General features: G+C 37.9%; 1 protein-coding gene across 2 annotated transcripts in view; it reads left to right on the top strand.

Moving 5' to 3' along the window:
- The first annotated feature begins 4244 nt into the window (after positions 1 to 4244).
- The window catches only part of hmgcll1 (3-hydroxymethyl-3-methylglutaryl-CoA lyase like 1), a 59769-nt gene continuing 42650 nt past the window's right edge, over positions 4245 to 21363 (top strand). The window contains exons 1-7 of one of the 2 annotated variants that reach the window (XM_055170788.2): positions 4245 to 4996; positions 5980 to 6057; positions 6594 to 6701; positions 9238 to 9333; positions 9608 to 9756; positions 11867 to 11930; positions 12236 to 12424. In XM_055170788.2, coding sequence (XP_055026763.2) covers positions 4901 to 4996; positions 5980 to 6057; positions 6594 to 6701; positions 9238 to 9333; positions 9608 to 9756; positions 11867 to 11930; positions 12236 to 12424 — 780 coding nt within the window. In that variant the 5' untranslated portion in view covers positions 4245 to 4900. The remainder of the gene's footprint in view (positions 4997 to 5979; positions 6058 to 6593; positions 6702 to 9237; positions 9334 to 9607; positions 9757 to 11866; positions 11931 to 12235; positions 12425 to 21363) is intronic. The other variant, XM_055170787.2, reaches the window with a different exon arrangement.

Raw genomic sequence — 21363 nt, 5'->3', positions numbered from 1 at the left:
TAAATTCTCTCGGTATTAAACAAAACGTGTCAGGGCCCACGCATACTCGTAAGCACACGTTAGACTTTATTCTGTCACTCGGACTCAATATTAATGACATCGAAATATCACCCCAGAGCGATGCAGTTTCAAGACCATGCCTTGTGTCATACACTGTACTTCTAGATAGGATCACTCAGTTTACATCATGCTACAGATTAGCCAGAACAATAATTTCCACCACTACAGATAGCTTTATTAGCACTCTTCCAGACCTGTCTCAAATGAAACATGTAGCAGATAACCGTGAAGATCTGGATATTATAATAGAAAACCTGAACAACGTTTGTTCTAACATGTTGGATGCCGTTGCTCCCATTTGAAAAAAGAGAATCAAAGAAAAACTGCCAGCTCCATGGTATGACCATCATACTGCAGCTCTAGAAAAATGGAAAGAAACTACCGAAGCACAAAGTTAGAGGTATGGCGTTCAGCATGCTCAGTGCGCTTAATAAAAAAATCATAACAGCCTTCGTTTCCTCTTTAGCACAGTTGCGAAACTGACTAGAAACAAAGAACAAACAGAAACCAATAGTAAACTCCAACACAATAGTAACGACTTCATGAACTTCTTTACTAACCAAATTACGGTTATTAGGGAAAACATCGCAGGCAGCCACCACTCTACCCAATAGTACATTTAACACTAGATTACCATACGAACATCTTGAGTCATTTAAACCTACTACAATAGAAGAGCTCTCTAAATTATTAATGTCATCCAAATCATCGTCCTGTATATTAGACCCGTTCCCACAAAACTACTTAAAGAGGTATTTCATGTAGTGTCAGACACAGTACTAAATATCTTTAACTCATCTCTAGAATTAGCAGTTATTAGACCGCTCATTAAAAAACAAACATTGACCAGGGAGATCTTAATAACTTTAGACCAATCTCAAATCTACCTTTTCTTTCTAAAATATTAGAAAAATAGTGGCAAGTCAGCTACGCACATTCATAGCGAATAATAATACATATAAAAAGTTCCAATCAGGATTCAGGCCCCACCATAGCACAGAGACAGCGCTGCTTAGAGTTACAAATGACCTCCTATTAACATCCGATCGTGGTGAAATCTCAATCCTTATATTACTAGACCTTAGTGCAGCCTTTGACACAATAGATCACAGAATCTTACTCAATAGACACTTTGTTTATGTAAATGAGGAAGATTCATATCACTCCCCCGTTAAATTTGGCGTACCACAGGGATCAGTTTTAGGCCCTATCCTATTCTCGTTATATATGTTACCTCTAGAAGACATTATCAGGAAACATAACATAAGTTTTCACTGCTATGCGGGTGATACCCAGCTTTACATCTCGTCACATCCTAGCGAAACCCACCAGTTTGCTAAGCTAACAGACTGCATTAGTGATATTAGGGACTGGATGGCACATAACTGTCTAATGCTAAACTCCAATAAGACTGAGATACTTATTATTGAACCAAAATCGCTCCAAACATAATATGTCAGATTACAAGTTGCCCATAGATGGCTGCACGGTGGTGCCATCTTCCACAGTTAAGAATTTAGGTGTGATGTTCGACAGCAATCTATCTTTCGATAGTCATATCTCCAACGTCTGCCACACAGCATTCTTCCATCTTAGAAATATCTCAAAAATACACCATATGCTGTCTGCATCAGATGCAGAAAAGCTTATCCACGCTTTTATGACCTCTAGAATAGACTATTGTAACTCGTTACTCGGGGGATGTCACGCAAATCAGGTAAACAAGCTTCAGCTGGTTCAAAATGCCGCTGCAAAAGTGCTTATAACCACATTAGTACAATTCTGTCATCTTTACACTGGCTACCAGTTAAATATCGCATACAATTTAAAATATTACTAATCACCTACAAAGCCCTAAATGGCCTAGCACCCACATATTAAATAATTACTATCGGAATACAATCCACCACGTAAACTGTAAACTGCAATCAGAAATTTCTGGCCACTTAATTATCCCTAGAATATCAAAAGTGTCTAAAGGTGGTAGATCCTTTTCCTACTTGGCCCCTAAGCTCTGGAATTATTTACCAAATAATGTTCGAGTATCAGACACAGTCGATCAATTTAAATCTAAACTTAAGACATTCTTCTTTAACAAAGCATTCACATAAAAGGTCAAGTAATTGTACTTTTCCCGCAATAGTTAGTTTGTCTAGAACAAAGCACTCACATACCTCATATGGGTAATATACTTTTGCCGCCATAGGTAGCCTGTCTGGAACCGAGCAGATTTTAAACCACAATAATGTATGACACTTGTATTACATGCGAACGGCCCCTACGCTAATAGAATTCTGTTTTTCTCTCCCTTTGCTTTGAACAAAAGCATTCATGCATAATGAATTGTAAAATTTGGAGTATACTATGATCCAGCAGACTTTTTTAAAAATATTGCTGGGGCGCCGGTTGCCCATCCATGATAAATATGAATCATTGTAAAGACGTTAATTACACTACAGAGGACAGCAAAAAGTAAATATTTTACATTTTGAGATGACATTAGAGGCCCTTAACTAACCAAGCAGGATTTGTTTGTCCCGAAATTTGTGTATAGCTTGCTTCTAAATCATCCACAATTGTAGATAGCAAAAGATAAACAGAAATGAACCTTCAATACAGCCAAAGTAACCCATACTTCAATTATGCTTCATTTAACATTTTAGCTTGCTGTCATGCTCAGTGGATGAATGTTTGCATGCATGGAATAATAAAAGGAAAGCCCCCACACCAGCTCACCTGCACTGCGTTACTTCATGTTTTCTGGGATTGGCCTGAAGGTGCAGCTTAACTCTTTGAAGTAAACCCGACAGCTGGTATTTGTCAAGATGAATGTCCAGTTTTTGTCCTTATAGTTAGAAGGCATTCAAAGAAAAGGAAAGGCTAAGTGGTTTGATAGGAACACAGATCTAATGCGGCTCACTCCAGCTGGGGGCAATTCACAATTATCTACACCCTGCTGTAGAATGTGCCGGATAACTCCAGGCATAATGACTGCACTGGATTACACACATTCATAGATAAATAAAACAGTCCAAGTACAGATTAGTATGTAAAGACTATGTAAAACATTATGGGGCGTTTTCCCGGACAGGGATTAGACTAGTCCTAGACTAAAATAAATGTAAGAGCTGTCCAAACTAAAAAAAACAACTTGCACTGACGTGCAAAGGGCATCAGTGCCCTTTGTTTCCACTAGATTTCCACTAAAATACCATCAAAACCATTACCATTAAAACCAATACACTGTTTTGGGCCATATTCCTTTAGAACAGTGGTTCTCAAACTTTTTCCGCATAAGGCCCCCCTTGTGTACGATGCATTCCTTCGCGTGCCCCCCCAAAGAAAATTTTTAAGAAAAACTGTTCTAAAATTTAACATTTTAATTAAACAAAACATATTAAGTTATACAAAGTAGTGCTGTTGGTTAGTAGTCTTATTTTTTAGGTTTAATTACACAGAATTCATGATAAATGAATGTATTTTATAAAATGTCATAAAACTGGGGCCCCCCTGGCACCATCTCACGGCCCCCAGTTTGAGAACTACTGGTTTAGAACCAATATAATTCCCAATAAAAACAATAGAATTTCTGTGATGGTGTCTATTGGGTTTTTGTAGCAGGGTAGTAAGACATGTTTGTTAAAACTAGTTATTTTCCTTATTAAACTAAGGTCTAGTCCTGGCTCAAGCTAATCCCTGTTCGGGAAACTACCCCAAAAAGTAGTTTCAGTTCTTTACAGGCAGTTTGTCACACATTTGTCAAATAAATATTGTTACACATTTGAGCTAGTAAAAGCTAAATGGTGAACATTTTGAAAGAACCAACAATCTTTTCAATTCCATCATTTAAACCTAAAATATTCTTGATTTAAAAGACATTTTACATTAACATGTTATTTGTCGTAAAGTCGTTTTTGCCATCAGCTTTTTTTGTTGTTGTTGTTGTTGAGTAGAATAAAACTTGCTTGCAAGTAATCTTGTTTTTTTTTATTATTCAATTGGTTTACAATCTGGGTCACAAAATAAATCAAAAAGATTTTTAAAATCCTAATCATAAATGACTGGAAGGTCATATAGAAAATGAATGAAAATGTATTATTTGAAAACACCAGAAAACCTGAACATAGCTTGCTCTTAGTTTGTAAGGTTGTAATGAATCAGTCAATGCCATGCGAGAAGCATTGATACCTAATAAATGTGGCCCCTGGACCCACCAGTGGCATTTCCCCCCCTTCTGAGAGAGAGGCCAGACCATCTCACAGCACACCGGCATCTTATTGAGGAAGAGCTCAACACAAGAGCTTCCTTAAACCTCTCTATTGTAAGCACCTGGGCCGAGAAGAATGGCTCTTTCACAAGTAAATTGCGGCCTGGCTTTACAGAGAGATTTTATAACATAGCACAGTTGACATTGGCAAGAGTGCCACAGTCAGCCATTGAAAACCTTCAGTTGCCTCAGTCACAGGAGATCAATCAAGCCAGCGTATTTCCCCGAAGCTGTAGCTTTCCGCCGGGGAGAAAAGCCAGAGCTAGTAAAATAAGTAGCGTGTGGTTAGTCTTATTGTAAAGTCCCATACTTCACGTGAAGCTGTCATTCTGAATCTAACAGAATGCTGTCTAACATCTTTAGCCCTCCCCCCTCTCTGTATCACTGTCCACAGGCAGGGATGCTGCTGCCATGGTAACAGCTGAGTCATTCCATGTCCTTTGATGAGACGCTTTCTGGATGCTGGCGTGCTGTTCCGGTGACTCAAGAACAGTGTGAGGAAGCGCATCTGAACTCTGATCTCTACAGGTGTCATCAGGGAGCGACACTTGGCTAGTAGACCGCGCTAGCCGGATGGGTAACATCTCCACCGGGGTCAAGCACTGCCTGAGCTATGAGACTCTCTTGCAGGATTTTCCATGGTTGCCACGTCTCCCGTGGGAAGAGAAGGTGGGGGATGTTTTTGTGCGTGCATGATTTATGCATGACTCTTGTATATTTAGTATAATATATACTGTATATACAATGCATAGTAGCTTAACTAACTCAATGGGAAAAAATGTCACAAATTGTTTTGATCAAGGGAGAAACAGAACGAGATTGAATGTCAATGTATTATATTATATTTAACATTGATGAATGATACATTACAATAAATGGGCTGCAAATTCTTTCAACTCACAAGAAAGAAGAAAATAAACAGGTCATTGCCCAGGGCAACTGAAAAGGGTTTGAAGTTTGGGGGTTGAAATGAGCAGTTATAGATCTTATAGATCAAGTTACTTCTGCTGAGCCATTACAGCCTATTACAACTACATGTCAAATAACTCTCATTAATTTGCTGCTACTGCACATGTCAACAAATGTCAACAAACTAACCTCATTAGTGTATCAGTAGAATGTGGTGGGTTAGAGTTAGTATAATAAAATACTTATAGGCTCTATACACACTGCAAAGTTTCTGGAGTGACAACCGCATTTAAATGCAGGAGTGAATCCCGTAAATGATCGTTCCATGTCTGTACAGAACAAGACTCACTCACGACAATGCGATGAATAACACACAAATCTCGCGTTGTGTTGAAATAATATTACAGCGTTCATTATTAAGAGGCTCAGATTTTACAGTCATTCAATTCTTCTACAAACAGGCATCCCGTCTATAATGGCTTTTCACTACTGCTCAAATTTCGAGCTTAAACTTTGGCTGCACAATCCCAAATTACGGATATGCTTCTTTCCAGTGCACATTATGTCATAAACAACCTGGCAATGTTCTCAAGACCAGATTGAAAACATGATGTTGTACACAGCGTTTCACAGGAAGCGTAGACACAGAGGATATAGATCTTAAGCCACCTTTCCGATTTTCCATGCAGCTCTGTGAAATTGTTATATGCTCCTTCCTTCCTCATTGTTTTTTCAATTTACAGTGTTCTCAACTGCCTAAGCTTCCACATTTTGTCAAAATTGTGGAGGTTGGGCCAAGAGACGGACTTCAAAATGAAAAGGTAGAGGTTTCACTGTTGTGAAGTATGTGTTGCATGTGTTATTTTGTAGGCCTTTGTTTCATAACTAGAAGCACAAACAGTATGTGATCCTTTTATCAAAACCATGCTAAAGTCTGAAAATCAAATTCTGAGTTAACAAGCCTTCAAAGTTTGATTTCAACCATTAATTTCACTATGAGTTCTATCTTTGACAGAGCCTTATGCAGTCAATATTAAAGATATAAAGGTTATATTTTCACAGAATGCTCTTTACATTATGTAGTAAACAGTAAATCTTAAAAAAAGACCACTCACTCAATGATTAAATGACATATGACGTGCTACTATCTCTTCATGTGCATGTTTGCCTAAAGTTATAAACATTATCTTCAAAGTCCATTTTAAATCATTAACCATATAAACTGCTAATTTATGTTTTTACTTAAATTATTGATTTGATGATGCTGGCGCATAAATTATTGTTTGGCTCCCAGATGTGCAATCTCTCTGGATGCGTTCAAAGAAAATCAAGACTTTTCTGTTATTTATTTTTGCAGGAAATAGTGCCAACAGAGGTCAAAATACAGTTAATAGACATGCTGTCTCAGACCGGCTTGCCTGTGATCGAAGCCACAAGCTTTGTGTCTTCAAAGTGGGTAGCACAGGTAATAAGCTACTATTATAAACCTAAAGAGTGTGTTGACTGATATCTCTTTGAAGCCACACAAAACCATTGATTTGGGTATTGTTATCATGTTTAAAAACAGTATTTTTGTGGTTAAAAGTGACTTTAGTTCATTCCTGTTCTTAAAAGTGTTGATGGTTTCAATGTGAACTATTTTATCTGTATTTTGTTATAAGTTAAACATGATGGGGTGGTTTCCCATACAGGGATTAAGTCTAGTCCCAGACTAAAATAAATGTTTGAGCTGTCTTTGCTGAAAACAGCTTGTCTTAGGATGCACACCAGTAATGTTTTTTATAAGGTTTTGAAATGTTAGAACAAACTACTTAAATGTCCTAAAATAACTAAATCTACACTGTAAAAGTTTTTTAAACTGTAAAAACATTTTTAACTGCTGCCTTACATTTTATGTTTTTTGTTTACCCATCAGATTTACAAGTTATTTCAACTTACTATTATTGACAAGAGATGAGCTGGTACAACTTAAAAAATGAAATTGACTTATTTCAACTATATTTTTTAAGTTTTAACAATTCTAGTCAAGATAAATAATAATAAGTTAAATGGCAGCAAGGGATTTTTTTACAGTGCAAGCCCTGGCTTAATCTGAACCCTGTCTGGGAAACCTCCCCAAGTTGCTGGTGCACTGTAAAAAAATCCATAGAAATTACAATGGTATTGCAGCTGGGTTGCTGGTAAATTACCATAGATTTAAATTTATGTTATTCACTGGCAAGAGTCTGTTCAAAGTTGAATAAATTTCAAACATCAACAAGTCTTTATCTCCACAGAACAAAACTATACAATAACAGCCTCATGCAAAGCATTCTGGGAACCAGAAATCATCATCAAACTTTTTCTGTTTTTTGCTTCAGATTTTGTTTCCCAGAATGTTTTGCTTAATGCCGTCTTTCTAGTTCTATTCTGTAAAAACAAAGACTTGTTAATGTTTAATGTTCATTTAACTTTGAAAAAAATGTTGCCAGTAACAACAGAAATTTAAATCTACGGTAAGTTACCGGCAACCCAGCTGCAAATTTCTACGGAATTTTTTTTACAGTGTAGTTTTACTCATCATGGCTGTGACAGTGTCAAATGTATAAAATGTTAAGAACTGTTTCTTGCTAAAACTATTAAAAAGTGTTAGAAAAATAATGTAAACTGAATTCTAACCAAATATAACACTGAGGTGTGCACATATACACTGTTTTTACTTAACAATGACGTAACATAATTTAACATTTTGAGTTTTGGACATACAAAGGGGCGGTTTCCCGGACCGGGATTATCTTAAGCCAGGCTAGGCTTTAGTTTTATTAGGAAATGTAACTAGTTTTAACAAACTTGCCTTACTAAAGACATTATTTGTGTGCATTTTGAGGCAAAACAAAGAGTACTGATGTATTTTAAGTATTTCAGTTCAAGCTGTTTTCGGTTTGGACAGCTCTTATTTTTTTTGTCTAGGACTAGTCTAATCCTTGTCCGGGAAACCCCCCCTTAACTTTTAAGCATATAAAATTCCATTGAAAAACTTTCAAGTGAAATGAACTTATCAATACGTTTAAGGAATACCCATACTGCTTTGTGCCTGAATATTTTGAATATTTAAGCTTTTTCATAGAAAAAGAACTGATAAGAACTGTAACTGCTGAAGTACTTGTTAATACAATATAATAGAGATTTAAGCTATTATATTTATAATGTTGTTTTGTTGTTAATTATAATCAGTGTTTACTTACATGAACTCTGTTCAGCATACTTTTATAGTTCTGTCCACAGTACTGACAATTCATGTGAAAAATGCAGTTTTGTGTGCATTTCTGTGGAGAATCAAGTTTGTTCAATGACTGATATAGTCAGTCATAAATGTTGTGACTAATGTAAGGTCTAGTTTTACAGACAAGGTTTAGCTTAAGCCAGGACTAGGCCTCAGTTAAAATAAGACACTTAAGCATTTTTTATATACACGCCTGTGTATCTTGGTGTGTATCTTGAGAAAAATCAATAGCACTGGCATATTTTAAGATTGTTTTGTGGACGTCATTTTCAGTTTTTAGTCTAGGACTAGCCTTAAGCATTGTCTGTGAAACCGGGGGTAAAAAGAAATAATGCATTTATTAAAAATAGGAAATGTTTGAGCTCGGATAAAGCAATTAATTTTACAAATGATTTCAAATTAAATCAACTTAAGTTTATTGGGCTTGCTCAATTATAGTGAAATTACAAAAAAAAATTAAGTTAGATGTACTCTTGTTTTAGTTCACATTATTTATTTTTTAGGGCAACAAATTTTCTCAATTTTTTAAGTAAATTCAACTTGTCCGGGTTTACAGTGGACTAATATGATATTTTTAGTGTTGCCTCTGACCATTTTTACAATTCCACCTGTAATGCTCTCACTTTTTAAGGAAAATATTTTAATATTGGCACATCCAACCAAAAGATGGCACCTATGAAAACATCTGGTCTACTCAAATATATTAACAGTAAAATAACCAATTTTTTATGATTTATAGATGGCAGACCACACAGCTGTACTGAAGGGTATTAAAAAGTCTCCTGACATTAGATACCCTGTTCTGACGCCAAATTTTCAGGGCTTCCAGGCAGCTGTAAGTAAATATTTGCATCATTTACATTTATTTACAAGTGACATTTGCAATTTGCCCTCCATAGCCAGTCAACAATGTTTGTTTAGTATAATAAACCTCTCGATTTGTGCATGTCCTCTATCTAGGCGTCCAGGATCACTTATCTTACATAAGAGTAAAGTTTTTATTTGGAGAACATATTTGTAAATGTTTGGGCAATTTCTTTAACTAGCTTTGTCTTTCTCACAAGTCAACATCTATAAGCACAAGCCTGATGAAATGTTTCCTGTTGCAGGTTGCAGCGGGCGCTACTGAAGTGGCCGTGTTTGCATCCGCCTCAGAGACCTTCAGCAGAAAGAACATTAACTGCTCCATAGAGGAGAGTTTACAGAGATTCGAGCAGGTCATCTCTGCAGCCAAACAGGACGGCATAACAGTGCGTGGGTGTGTGCTATGACTATTACTCTGTTTTCTTACATGTTTGGGCTGGTATTCGATTAGGCGATTTCCAAAATCTTGCTGAATAGAAACACTTACTCCACACTATCTTCTGTTGGACGTCTTTTCGAAGGATGTTGAAACATCACTGGGGCCGTTGAGTCGCTGAGAAATGTACATTTATGCATTTACCAGAGACATTTATATGAAGTGACTTACTGAATCTACACATTTTTTTTGTGTGTTTTTTCCCGGTCGCTGTGATTTCACCAAGTAAATTGTGATCCCGGATCAACATTTTAATCAAAGATACCCAAACCTATCCTTAACTCAAACCCTAACCATTTTTGAACCCTCAAATTAGTGTGAAATAATAGTTTGAGGAGTATTTCTTAAAAGCCCCTAACCCAATTCTAAACCTAAATCTAACATACACACTAATCCTAATCCTGCAATCTGATTGGTTAATGAAAATGTTGATCCAGGACCAACAATGGTGTTGATCCGGGATCACATCTTACTTGGTGAAATCACGTTCACCGTTTTTTCCCTGAGGATCAAACCCATGACCTTTGCATTGCTAAATCAATGCTTTACCAGTTGAGCTACAAAAACTATAACATGTTGTCAAGATGTGGCTACATACAACAAAGACCTCTCTATTAATAAAATTATGAATAAATTAATAATTAATTACATTAATCTTATGACCAAAACTCTGCGGTAAAATTGGCTTTATGTACATTTTCACCCTTTTAATTGGATAAGCATCAGAGACCTGATTTATAAAAATCCCACATTCATATTTATAATAACAGTCTTTGACATAGAAAAGTGCTTAGTATTACGTCAGGCTCTGAGCAGACATTGTTGTCCGATAGCTGCAGGTTTTGGAAATATAAACCATTCTTGCTGCTCGGATTTAAACATTGACAGTGGGAATTTATTATCTAGGCACAGTTTTAAGGCAGAGATCTAAAACTGTTCAGCTGCACCCAGTTTTCAAGATGATCTTTGTTCTATGGATTACACGTACACGCTTTCTACACAGCATTTTAGAAGTAAGGCCCCTGGACTTGTCCCTAAAAGGTTGTAGGTTTTGTAGGCTTCTTGCACAGGACAACCCAACCCACAAATTGGCCAAGAATCTGTGTTAGTCGGCTAATGAACTGACCATTGTACACTGGACTAAGGCCTTTGCTCAGGGAAAGTGTATTTGCGCAAAGTACACTAAATGACCCGTTGATAAAAGTTTGTGATTGTAGACCGTTCTAGTACACGAAGTGTTGTTTTTGGAGTCAACGTTTATGTTATATGCAAACAACAACAGAAATATATTTGATTTAACCAGCAGGTCAATGGTTTCTTTCATTTAGCCAATTTAGTATTTTTTGGACTCTTTACCTTTGAGGTTTTTGAGATTGGACACCCGAGCAGGATATAATTATTCCAGATTTAATGAGTAAATAATTTAAGTTCCAGATGTGTATTCAGTGTGGCGCTCACTGTCAGTTACAAGTACAAGTCCAGATGTGTCCAGAGTTTTCAGGCTGTGCTCCTTTTTATTGAAGAAATATCTGAAAGAGAGAGAGAGAGAGATCAACCACCCCACAGTCTGACGCACTAATTCTGGCAAATGTGACTCAACGCCTGCTGTTTCAAGAAGGGACTCAATGGAAATTCTGGTAGCAAAGAGCAGTATCGTTTGACAACCACAGGCCCAAGAGAAACATTTTCAACTTTTCGCTTGTTTGCTCTCTGTGTTTAGCAGAACATGTTTCCTTCACATATGGAAAGCACATATAGCTTGTACGCCGCTCTCCGGCACCATTTCTCATTTTCACTGTCGTCACTATTGGTAGTATTTGTCACAACTGTTTGACACTGACCATATGTTTTGCCTATAGTGCTGAATATTTTGCTTTATTGGGTGATAGATCCACTGTAATCCATGCTAAAAATGCAGTTCTGGCCAATTTGTAGTGTTCTGCTTGTGGTTGAAATAAAACAGCACTTAGCATTATAGTAGTTCACCAATGTTACAGTTGTGACTGTTTGCAAGCTTGTGGCTATATATTCAACACCATGCTCTGACATTTTCGTTGCTTACTTCCAGGTATGTTTCATGTGCGCTCGGCTGCCCCTATGAGGGACAAGTAAAACCATCAGAAGTCACAAAGGTATTGTAGGTGCCTTATTCGATTCTTATCAAATTGTTCAATGTACCAAAAGCGAAATGGAACAGAATGGAGAAGTAGGAGAACATTACCGAACATTAATGCATCACAGAAATCGATTTTTTTTGTGACAGCCTGATTTCTATCATGTGACAAATCTCAGAGCTCTGTAGATATTTGTTCTTCTGATGCTGTAACACTGCGGGCCTGTCTCACGTTCAGAATAAGCTCTCTGTGTGCAAACCTTCATCTTGTTTATGTTTCCAAAGGCAATACGGTTTTTGTGGTTTACCTCTGTTCCGGTTCAGGTGGCGAAGCGGTTGTTTGAGCTTGGCTGCTACGAGATATCCCTTGGGGACACCATTGGCGTAGGCACTGTGGGCTCCATGGCCAAGATGCTGAGCGATGTGTTGACAGAGGTGCCCGTAAGTGCCCTGGCCGTGCACTGCCATGACACCTATGGTCAGGCACTACCCAACATTCTGATTGCTTTGCAGGTAAGGGCCTGATAAACTGCTGTGTTCATACTTTGAGGAAGGGTTTTGGGAAAGTAAACTTTGCAACAAATAATGTGTATGCATTTGGTATGTGCTTTTGGACAAAATGTGATGTTGCTGGCTGTAACATAACAAAAACACCATCTACCCCAAATTACTACAAAAGAAAATCTACTATTCTTTTTCTGTTCAAAAACGCATACACGAAGAACATGATTTACTGTAAATCCACAAATAGCTCTTTCTCAATAGCAGAATTGAAGTCTCTAAATAAAGATCTTTCAGCTAAACCAGCATATGGAATTGTTATAGCTGAACAAATCAGTGATAAAGTTGGTTATTTATAAATAGTCCATTTCTAATTTGTCTCTTGTGCTTCATTGCTTAATGTTATGGTTTAACCTAAATCCAGCATTACAACCTCACCAATGACACATCTAAAAGGCTATACAATAAACCAATACAATAAAATAACCTGATTGCATTGGTAAATTAAAAAAGAAAAAAAAAAGGTAAAAATACATTTTTACCATTTTTACAATACAATACTGATTTATGGGATTTACTCTATGGGGTGAGGTTCAGACTTATTTCATAAATGTCAAGAAGTGAATTTTGCATTTACACTCACACATTTATTTTATTAGCAGACAACAAATCAAAATCAAATCACTTTTATTGTCACATCACCAGCAGCAGGAAAAGTGGGAGGTGCTCTGTAACAGTGCAGGTACAAATAGCAATCTTTAAAAGGTAACATAAAATATACACAGTATACATTAAACATAGTCACATTAGACATACTTTCTGCGGACATTCACAATATACAATATACTTAAGTACACAATACACAAATAAAATATGAAAAACATATACACCTGTATAAACATGTATTGTACAGGTTTTAGTGCAAATGAATGATGGTGGCATTGTAGATTATTATATTAACTCTTTCACCGCCATTGACAAGTTATTATGTCAATTAAGAGAAAACGCTTCCCTGCCAATGAGTATTTTCGGCTTTCTGCAATACCTTTTCTATTATTCACCTTGAAGCCAACTATAAACACAGTTAAAGAGAAAAAAGAGTAGAGTTTAGTTTTGTGGTTTCAGCTGATCAGGTAGAGGTTGGCTATGAATGTGTTTGATGGCGGGAGTGAGTTGAGGTAAGAGGGTGCGGTTTCATTGACTGTCCTAAGGTGGAGTTTTAGAGACTTAAATTTGATGTAGGATGCCACATGTAGCTGTTGAAGTGACATCAGGAGGGATGAGACGTGGGTCTGTGTAAAGTTGTAATAAGGCTTCTTGAGGCTGAGGATCCATTTGCAGGCTTTTAATAAGCACAATCAGTCAGACAGGCTGGTCAAATACCAGCAAACACAACAATATAGTTAAGGAAAATCTCATAGTCGTAGAACAGGCATAGAGGTCAGGGCAGGCAGCAAACAAATCATAAAACGGGTTAAACAGATCAAGATCAAAAACACAGGTAGACTGGAATAGTAACAACGCTCAGAACTGATAGCCGGGGCAAATCAAGACTTCGCAAATACTGTTTGTGACTGAAAGGGTTTAAATAGGAAGTTCAAATGAGCATCAGGTGGCAGTGTTATCAGTCCACGTATGTGAAATGAAGTCCGAAACAATAGTCAACATTGAGTGGATGGCTTCCCCTGGTGGCGATCAGGTAGCGGAGCAGGAGCCTCATTTGAGACAAAAACAACCCGAGTGGCTCCCGACACATGAAAATGTGTGACGCAGGGGGCTTCCGCAAGGTCAAGGTACCAGCTTATCTGGATGCTTTCTGTGGAATTCTGTGATGAGTGAAGGGTCGAGGATGTCTCCCGCCCTCACCCAAGAGTGCTCCTCTGGACCCTACCCCTACCAATCGACCAAACATTGAAGGTTACCTCCCCGGCATCTGGAGTCAAGGAGATTGTGAGCCTGGTATGCTTCCTCGCCACCGTTCAGCAGGTGTGGTGAACCTTCTAGCTGCCTCCTCTCGCTCCCCTCTTGGACCACCAGTGGGTTTTAACAGAGAAATATGAAAAGTATGAGAAATGCGGTAAGTGGGAGGTAAAGCCAATCGATAAGATACAGGATTCATTTGTCTAGAAATTTTGAATGGACCCACATACCTGGGACTGAGTTTCTTGCATGGCAGTCTGCGGCGGATGTCTCGGGTGGAGAGCCAGACCCATTGTCCAGGTTTATATTCTGGATGAGCTCTGTGATGTCAATCGGCCTAATCCCTCTGTTTTCTGATGGCCCTCTGAAGGTGATGGTGAGCTAAGTTCCGAGTTTCCTTGCTTCTTTAAAACCAGTCATTAAAAGCAGGTAGATCAGAGGGTTCGCCTGACTAGGGGAAGAGTGGTGGTTGGAATCCTAGTATGCAGTTGAATGGGGTGAGACCAGTGAAGAGTTTGATTAAGGAGTTTTGAGCGTATTCAGCCCACATGAGGAATCTACTCCAGTCGGCTTGTTTTTGATGACAGTAGGAGCATAAAAATGAGTGAGTTCTTGGTTGAGTGAGTCTTTCAGTTTGCCTGTTAGACTGTGGGTGGTATCCTGAAGTTAGACTGATATTGACACTGAGTTGTTTGAAGAAAGGGGATCAAACTCTGGAGGTAAACTGTGAACCACAGTCAGATACTATATCCTCTGAAAGAGCTTGGGCATGGGGATACGATGGCAGGCCTTGGATAATTGATCCACTACAGTAAGAATTACAGTGTTATTTTTGGATTTGGGGAGATCAGTTATAAAATCTATGACAATGTGAGACCAGGGGCATTTGGGAAGGGGGAGTGGTTGAAGTAGACCGGCTGGGGAATGGTGCAATGATTTGGTTATGTTGCATATCGTAGAGTTCTTTACAAAGTTGGTTGCATCAGATGACATAGTGGGCAACCAAAAGAAAGTTTTGTTCGGTGGGCATGCATATGGAGGGGGAGAAAGAGAGTTGGATTGTTCGATCTCTCTCATAGTGTCCCATTGGATGAGGCGAGGATGAGTGTTTCGAGGATGATGCTCTCAGTGGATTTATGAAGATTAGTATCATTATGGAGATGGGAGAGTGTGTCAGCTTTTGTGTTCTTAGATCCAGGTCTGTAAGTTACTGTGAAGTTGAAATGAGTGAAAAACATAGCCCATTGAGCATGGGATTCATTCTCTTGGTTGAGCAAAGATATTCCGTATTTTTGTAATCTGTGATTACCGTAACTGGATGATGAGCCCCCTCCAGCCAGTGCCGCCATTTTTGGAACGCTGCCTTCATAGCTAGTAATTCCTGGTTGCTTTTGGATACTAATTTAACAGCTGTGACCTTGATGGAAAAAAAACTTAAAACTTTTTTTTTAATTAACTATTGCTTACAGTCAGATACAGCCTTACATATATGATCCAGAATACTGAGTCAGTAACTGATCAACAGGAACAACAGCAGCAACGATTACAGCAGGACATCTCTATCTGGTATTTATTTCTTGTTTGTTTATGTGTTTTTCTTTTTGCATTTGCCCGTTTAAAAGGTGTAAATGTCGTAAGTGCAGTACAATGCCAACTAAGGCAGAAAATGTTTGCTGTTGTTGGTGTTGTTAACATTACATGCACACAGGAAAATCCCCAGTGTTAAATTAACTCTACCAGTGTTAACTCAACACTATTTGGTGTTTATATAATCCACACCAAGATCTGTGTTAAAAAAGACTGAGTTGTTAAAAATACAACTCTGAAGCAGTGTTAAAGTTCATGAGATAATGAAGTGATGATTAAGACATTAATGATGAACACCTGCTTTTTCATTCAAATCAATTACATTTTGGACATTTTCCTGTCTCTAAATTTGTATTTTGATGACTCGTTTTCTGGAGAAAATACTAAAATAATAATGAAAGACAAATTATTAAATGCAATAGATGAATACTGTTGGATGTATGCCTCCAAAAGCTGCAATATTTCACGTTTGCCTCTATCAGCATCTCTGTTTGAAAAATAAAATGATGAAATGGATAAGTTTAACTTCTAAACAGCTGTCAGAACAAAATACAAGTGCTCAACTATTCCAGCATCCACACGCGTGATTTAGTAGACAAATCTTCTTTCTGACGTAATGTCTCACAAGTCAAATAGACATTTATCACAAAATGTATCACATTAAATCTTAAGTTTGTGTTTGTTATGAGTTAATTTGAAGTCACCATTATTGTGATTAGTGTTTCCTTTAGTTAGGCATCTGTCCCTTGACCTTCACTGATGTAACGCTCCTCTTTTAGCGATAGCAACAATGTTTTAGTAAGACCACTCATTCATTGCTTCATGGAGAGGGAAAACCTTCCCCTTCTCAGATTGTTTGTTTTTATTATATTGTACTCTACAAATCATTGAAACATTTGATCACAAATTAATTATGAGGAAACAGTCATATAAAAAAGCTCTATGTAAATGACATTGTATTGAATAAGACTGCCGTAAAGCTTTAGTGTTTTTGTTTTGTTGTTGTTGTTTTTTGCTTAAGAGAGACTTCATGATTTCTGATACAAATCTCAACAATGGTGACAGTTAAAGGGATACTTCACCGATTTAGCATTCAGCTTTGTATCTGTAGAAACCCGGCAGTATTACTGAATGACCATGTTTCCCTCCCTCATTTCCCCCTGAGAGGAGAGATATCTGCATTTTGGTTCTGCAAAAAAGTCCTCCGATGATGTAATATGACGATTTTTGCATCATCGGAGGACTTTTTTGCAGAACCAAAATGCAGATATCTCTCCTCTCAGGGGGAAATGATGGAGGGAAACATGGTCATTCAGTAATACTGCCGGGTTTCTACAGATACAAAGCTGAATGCTAAATCGGTGTAGTATCCCTTTAATGGTAAGAAAGTTGCTATTTTTTTTCATGTTGCAATGCATGATGGGATTTATGAATGAGTTTTCTACAATCCTGGTACCCAGCATGCATTGCGGCATGACGCTTTGTTGTTGATTGTCACCATGATTGTGTTTTATAGGCTGATTGTTGATGTCTCAGTGTGTCTGACTTACACCACAGATTCGATTTGGGTAAACAATATTTAACTCTTCAGGGTATGTGGACTTTTATAGCACTGTTGGATTTCATGGGAGCCTCTTTCTCCAGAAAAAGAGTCAACAAAATAAAATTTTTAAGACAGGAACAATTCCAAAATTTAGTTGATTTGACACGGAATGACCAGCAAGTGTTCACTATTAATGACTCAATCACTTCATTATCTTTTTAACTTTAATTATTTATTTTTTTTTAAATTATTTTTTAACACCAATCTTGGTGTGGATTATATAAATATGTTAATTTAACACTGGGGATTTTGCTGTGCACGTATGCACCGATTGCAAACAAAACAAGTGCGATTTTTATTTACTTACGCACATTCTCGATCTAACTTGACGTGCAGGGCAGGCGTGCTTTTCTTGGGGTAAAGGCCCATAAAAGGAGTATGGGGTCGATCAGTCGTGACGGATACCCCCGTTCGAAAAAATATTTCAGAAAATTGTAGGAAAAACGAGTTTGGCTCAAAAATACTCCATCACAAGCTCAACAGCTTTTTTAACACTTTGCTTATGTATAGCATGAGGGTTACAACTCTTAAATTGTGTTAATAAGCCAGAATGCATGAAATAACATTACCCCCCCCCCCCCCCCTTAAGAACATGAACATGAACACTTTCAGCTGTGCAGGTCTGATTTTGTGTTCATGCATTCTTTTGCATTATTATGTATTGCTTACATTGCTGGAAGTATATACAATTCAGTGCAGAACTTGCACATGCAAACAAGATTTATGAAGGATTTATGAATGTGAAGTATGCCTCTGCATTGACAATCATTTCTCATGACAAAGCAAAAGGTAACTAGCAAAAAATAACATGAACCAAGTGTTTACAAATCGTCGCCACCTCATATGTACAAACAGCTACAAAAGTGACTGAACCACACTCCAAAACTGCTGCAGCAACAATGAATAAACATTTTCAGTAATTTCAAGTAGGAACAACAAAACAGAACACTATCCACAGCACAAAACCCAGCTAACAAAGCACTGTCAGATGTTTTTGTATGTGTTGAATATGCTTTTATAAAACAACGCCTTCCCGTGGTTGAATTTTCTAGAACCTTAAACCACAGAGTGCAGACACATTTCAGAAACAATACTGGCAGGGCTTTATCAGCTATCCAGGGCCCATTGTGAAGTTGTTCGTGGTTTGTCTTCTCTTGCAGAGCTCCGATGCTTTTGGGGGTGGGGCGGGTCAGCAGATGTGAAGGGGTGGACACAAAGGCTTACCTATTAGATGTCTGTTTCATATGACAGTGGCTCGGCCCTTAACAAAGCCCATGAGATGGAGGCTAGAGCGGGGCCCTCGGGGGCTTCAACTCATCTGTCGCTAGGGCCGTTGAACTCTGGGACAATGCTGCGCTTAAAGGGCAAGGAGGAAATTATCCTTTCATCACTCGCTACTAAACAGAGGGAGACTGGGGAAAAGGAAAACCCCTTGCTCTAGTATATTTTGTCCTATGCCCCTTTATAGCCCTTTCTGTCTGATGATCCATGTAACGGCGTAACTTGGTCGGCTACAGAAATGGCCATGATTTTTTCCCTGTGAATTGTGCGACAGAAAAAAAGCAAAGATACCTCACAATCTATATGCAATATGCAAAGTGATTTTCCTAGTGCTTCGCTAGTCCAGAAGCAACTGTTTATGTGCCTTAAAAACCTCACAACTCACTTTCTACATCATTTAACGTTTTAAAAAACGTTTGTCTTTTTTTGGTAATAATGATGGAAATACAGTAGCTACTTTGAAACTCACTTGTCATCAGTTAAATAATTAAGTAAACTTTACCAACTTCAAGCTACACTACAAGAAATAACAAACTTTAAGAACATTGCATAAACTATCCAAAGATGTTACATTTCTTAACAAAAAAAGCCTTTTTGATCTAACAGTGAGAGTTTTGGCAAGGGTGACAGTGTTAAATCTCAACAGAATAAGTACTAAACTGGTTTCATGCATAAAATACAAATCAGATGGGGACAAGGCCTAGAAGAAATTTCCAATGAAAATCTCTATTCACAGGCCAGTTTTGACCATGACTTGGTTGAAATGAAACAGCAATGTGGTTTGCTGGTCTTGGGTGATTTAGGATGACCTGGTCAGTTTTTCACCCTAGGTGGCCTAAGTGCTTAAACACCCTGTAAAATCCCTATCAGAACAGACCATACAAATCAGCTTGACCAGCATCGGAGAAAAGCCAACTTCCTCTGTATTTATTTTAGAGACTATTGCTGGTACTGATTTGGACATGGACCATGTTCCAAAAATAAGTAGTAATAGGTACTGGGTTCAAAATAACCTAGTGTATGATAACACAGGCATTAGAATCATTAGGGCAAAATAATTCTAGTGCAACTTTTAAAAAACATTTTGAAAAGTACCTGTTGAACACAGAGCCAGCAATACTTGTGTAGTAGAGAAATTAAAAGGTTGGAAAAAGTAACACCATGCATTTCAGCCCACAGGCCCTCATTAGGTCTACAACAGTTAAGATAAAAAGTTATGTTGTTTAAATACATACAAGCCAGAACAAAATTCAGACTTCAAGTTGGCACCTCAAGTTCCTGGAGGTGAATCACCATTAAACTGATTCATCATAGACACACCATGAGCACAGATAGTAATAACTGCCTGCCATTTGTCCTCCTCCACCGAGCCCCCAGCAAAACTCAGGGGAAACAAACGATTTCATTGTGGATTTTCATTAGGGTTCGCCAGCAGTCTCTGCCACCAGCTGAGTCAGAAATGAATTCTGCTGACTTTTCTTCAAGATAAAGGCGTTATGAGTCCTTTTGTATGCATTTTCTCAGGGACTTTTCAAAAGGATAAATTAGTATCTTCAGATTGTAGCCCAAACATTTGGATTGTTTATTGTTTCTCTAACCGGATGATGAACACTATATAGTTATGCCATCCACATTCATTTGATATCTTGCATGTTTATTTTCCAAAAGAGAAAAATCAGAGATTACTTTAATACACCACTTTTTTCAAAACTAATTTCAGACTAATAAAATGTTATATAATACAACATGATTCTGTGGTTACGTTGGTTTTATGAAACCCAGTGACACTTTATAAATAATGAACAAGCTCCCGTTACTCTGAAAACACACATATGTGTGGGAGAGTTTCACAGCTTTTGACTCTGGGGGGCGTGTATATATACATATCTGACCTGCAGGGTGCTGTGGAAGTTTCTGACCTGAGCATGGCAGAATGACCTGTGTTTATGCAGTCATACTCTAAATGTAGAAGGTCAGCACACAGACTTCAGTCCGTCTCAGAGGTCCTGCGGTTATGGCTGGGAAACAGACTCACTGCAAAACACCTTCCCCCTCCTTTAACCCAGCCTGACAGATATCACGACACTTAATCATGGCAGGATGCTTAGGACCTCAGAGCCTTTGCTGTGTTTCATGCTGTGTTCAAATAATTTATTTGATGTCCTCCAAAAATACCTAAAAAAAGGAACTCTTGTGAAAGCGAGACTGTTGTCCTCTAGATGAGAATAAATGAAGCCTAGTCTCAGTAAGGTCTTCAGTCAATTAAAAAGGAGCTGCCTGCCAGTTTTCTGATAACTTTATTAAAACTGTAAGATCAGTTGTGGTTCAAGTCGAATTTTAAGCCATTAAATTCAATAATTCTAATGAATATGAGGCTTAAAAGTGAACATCTTTTGAAGACAATGTCACAATTCTCATGTTTAGTGAGATTCATGGGCGAGGCTAGCCCCTTTTTAGGGGTGCTTCAGCACCCCTAAAAAAGAGCTCAGCACCCCTAAAACTTGGGGCAAGAAATTTAATTATTCTAAAATTCGTCTTTCGTCTTTGACCAGGTTAAATA

The sequence above is a fragment of the Misgurnus anguillicaudatus genome, chromosome 11, assembly GCF_027580225.2.
Source record: "Misgurnus anguillicaudatus chromosome 11, ASM2758022v2, whole genome shotgun sequence".
Lineage (NCBI taxonomy): Eukaryota > Metazoa > Chordata > Actinopteri > Cypriniformes > Cobitidae > Misgurnus > Misgurnus anguillicaudatus.
This window is presented reverse-complemented; position numbering and strand designations above follow the sequence as displayed.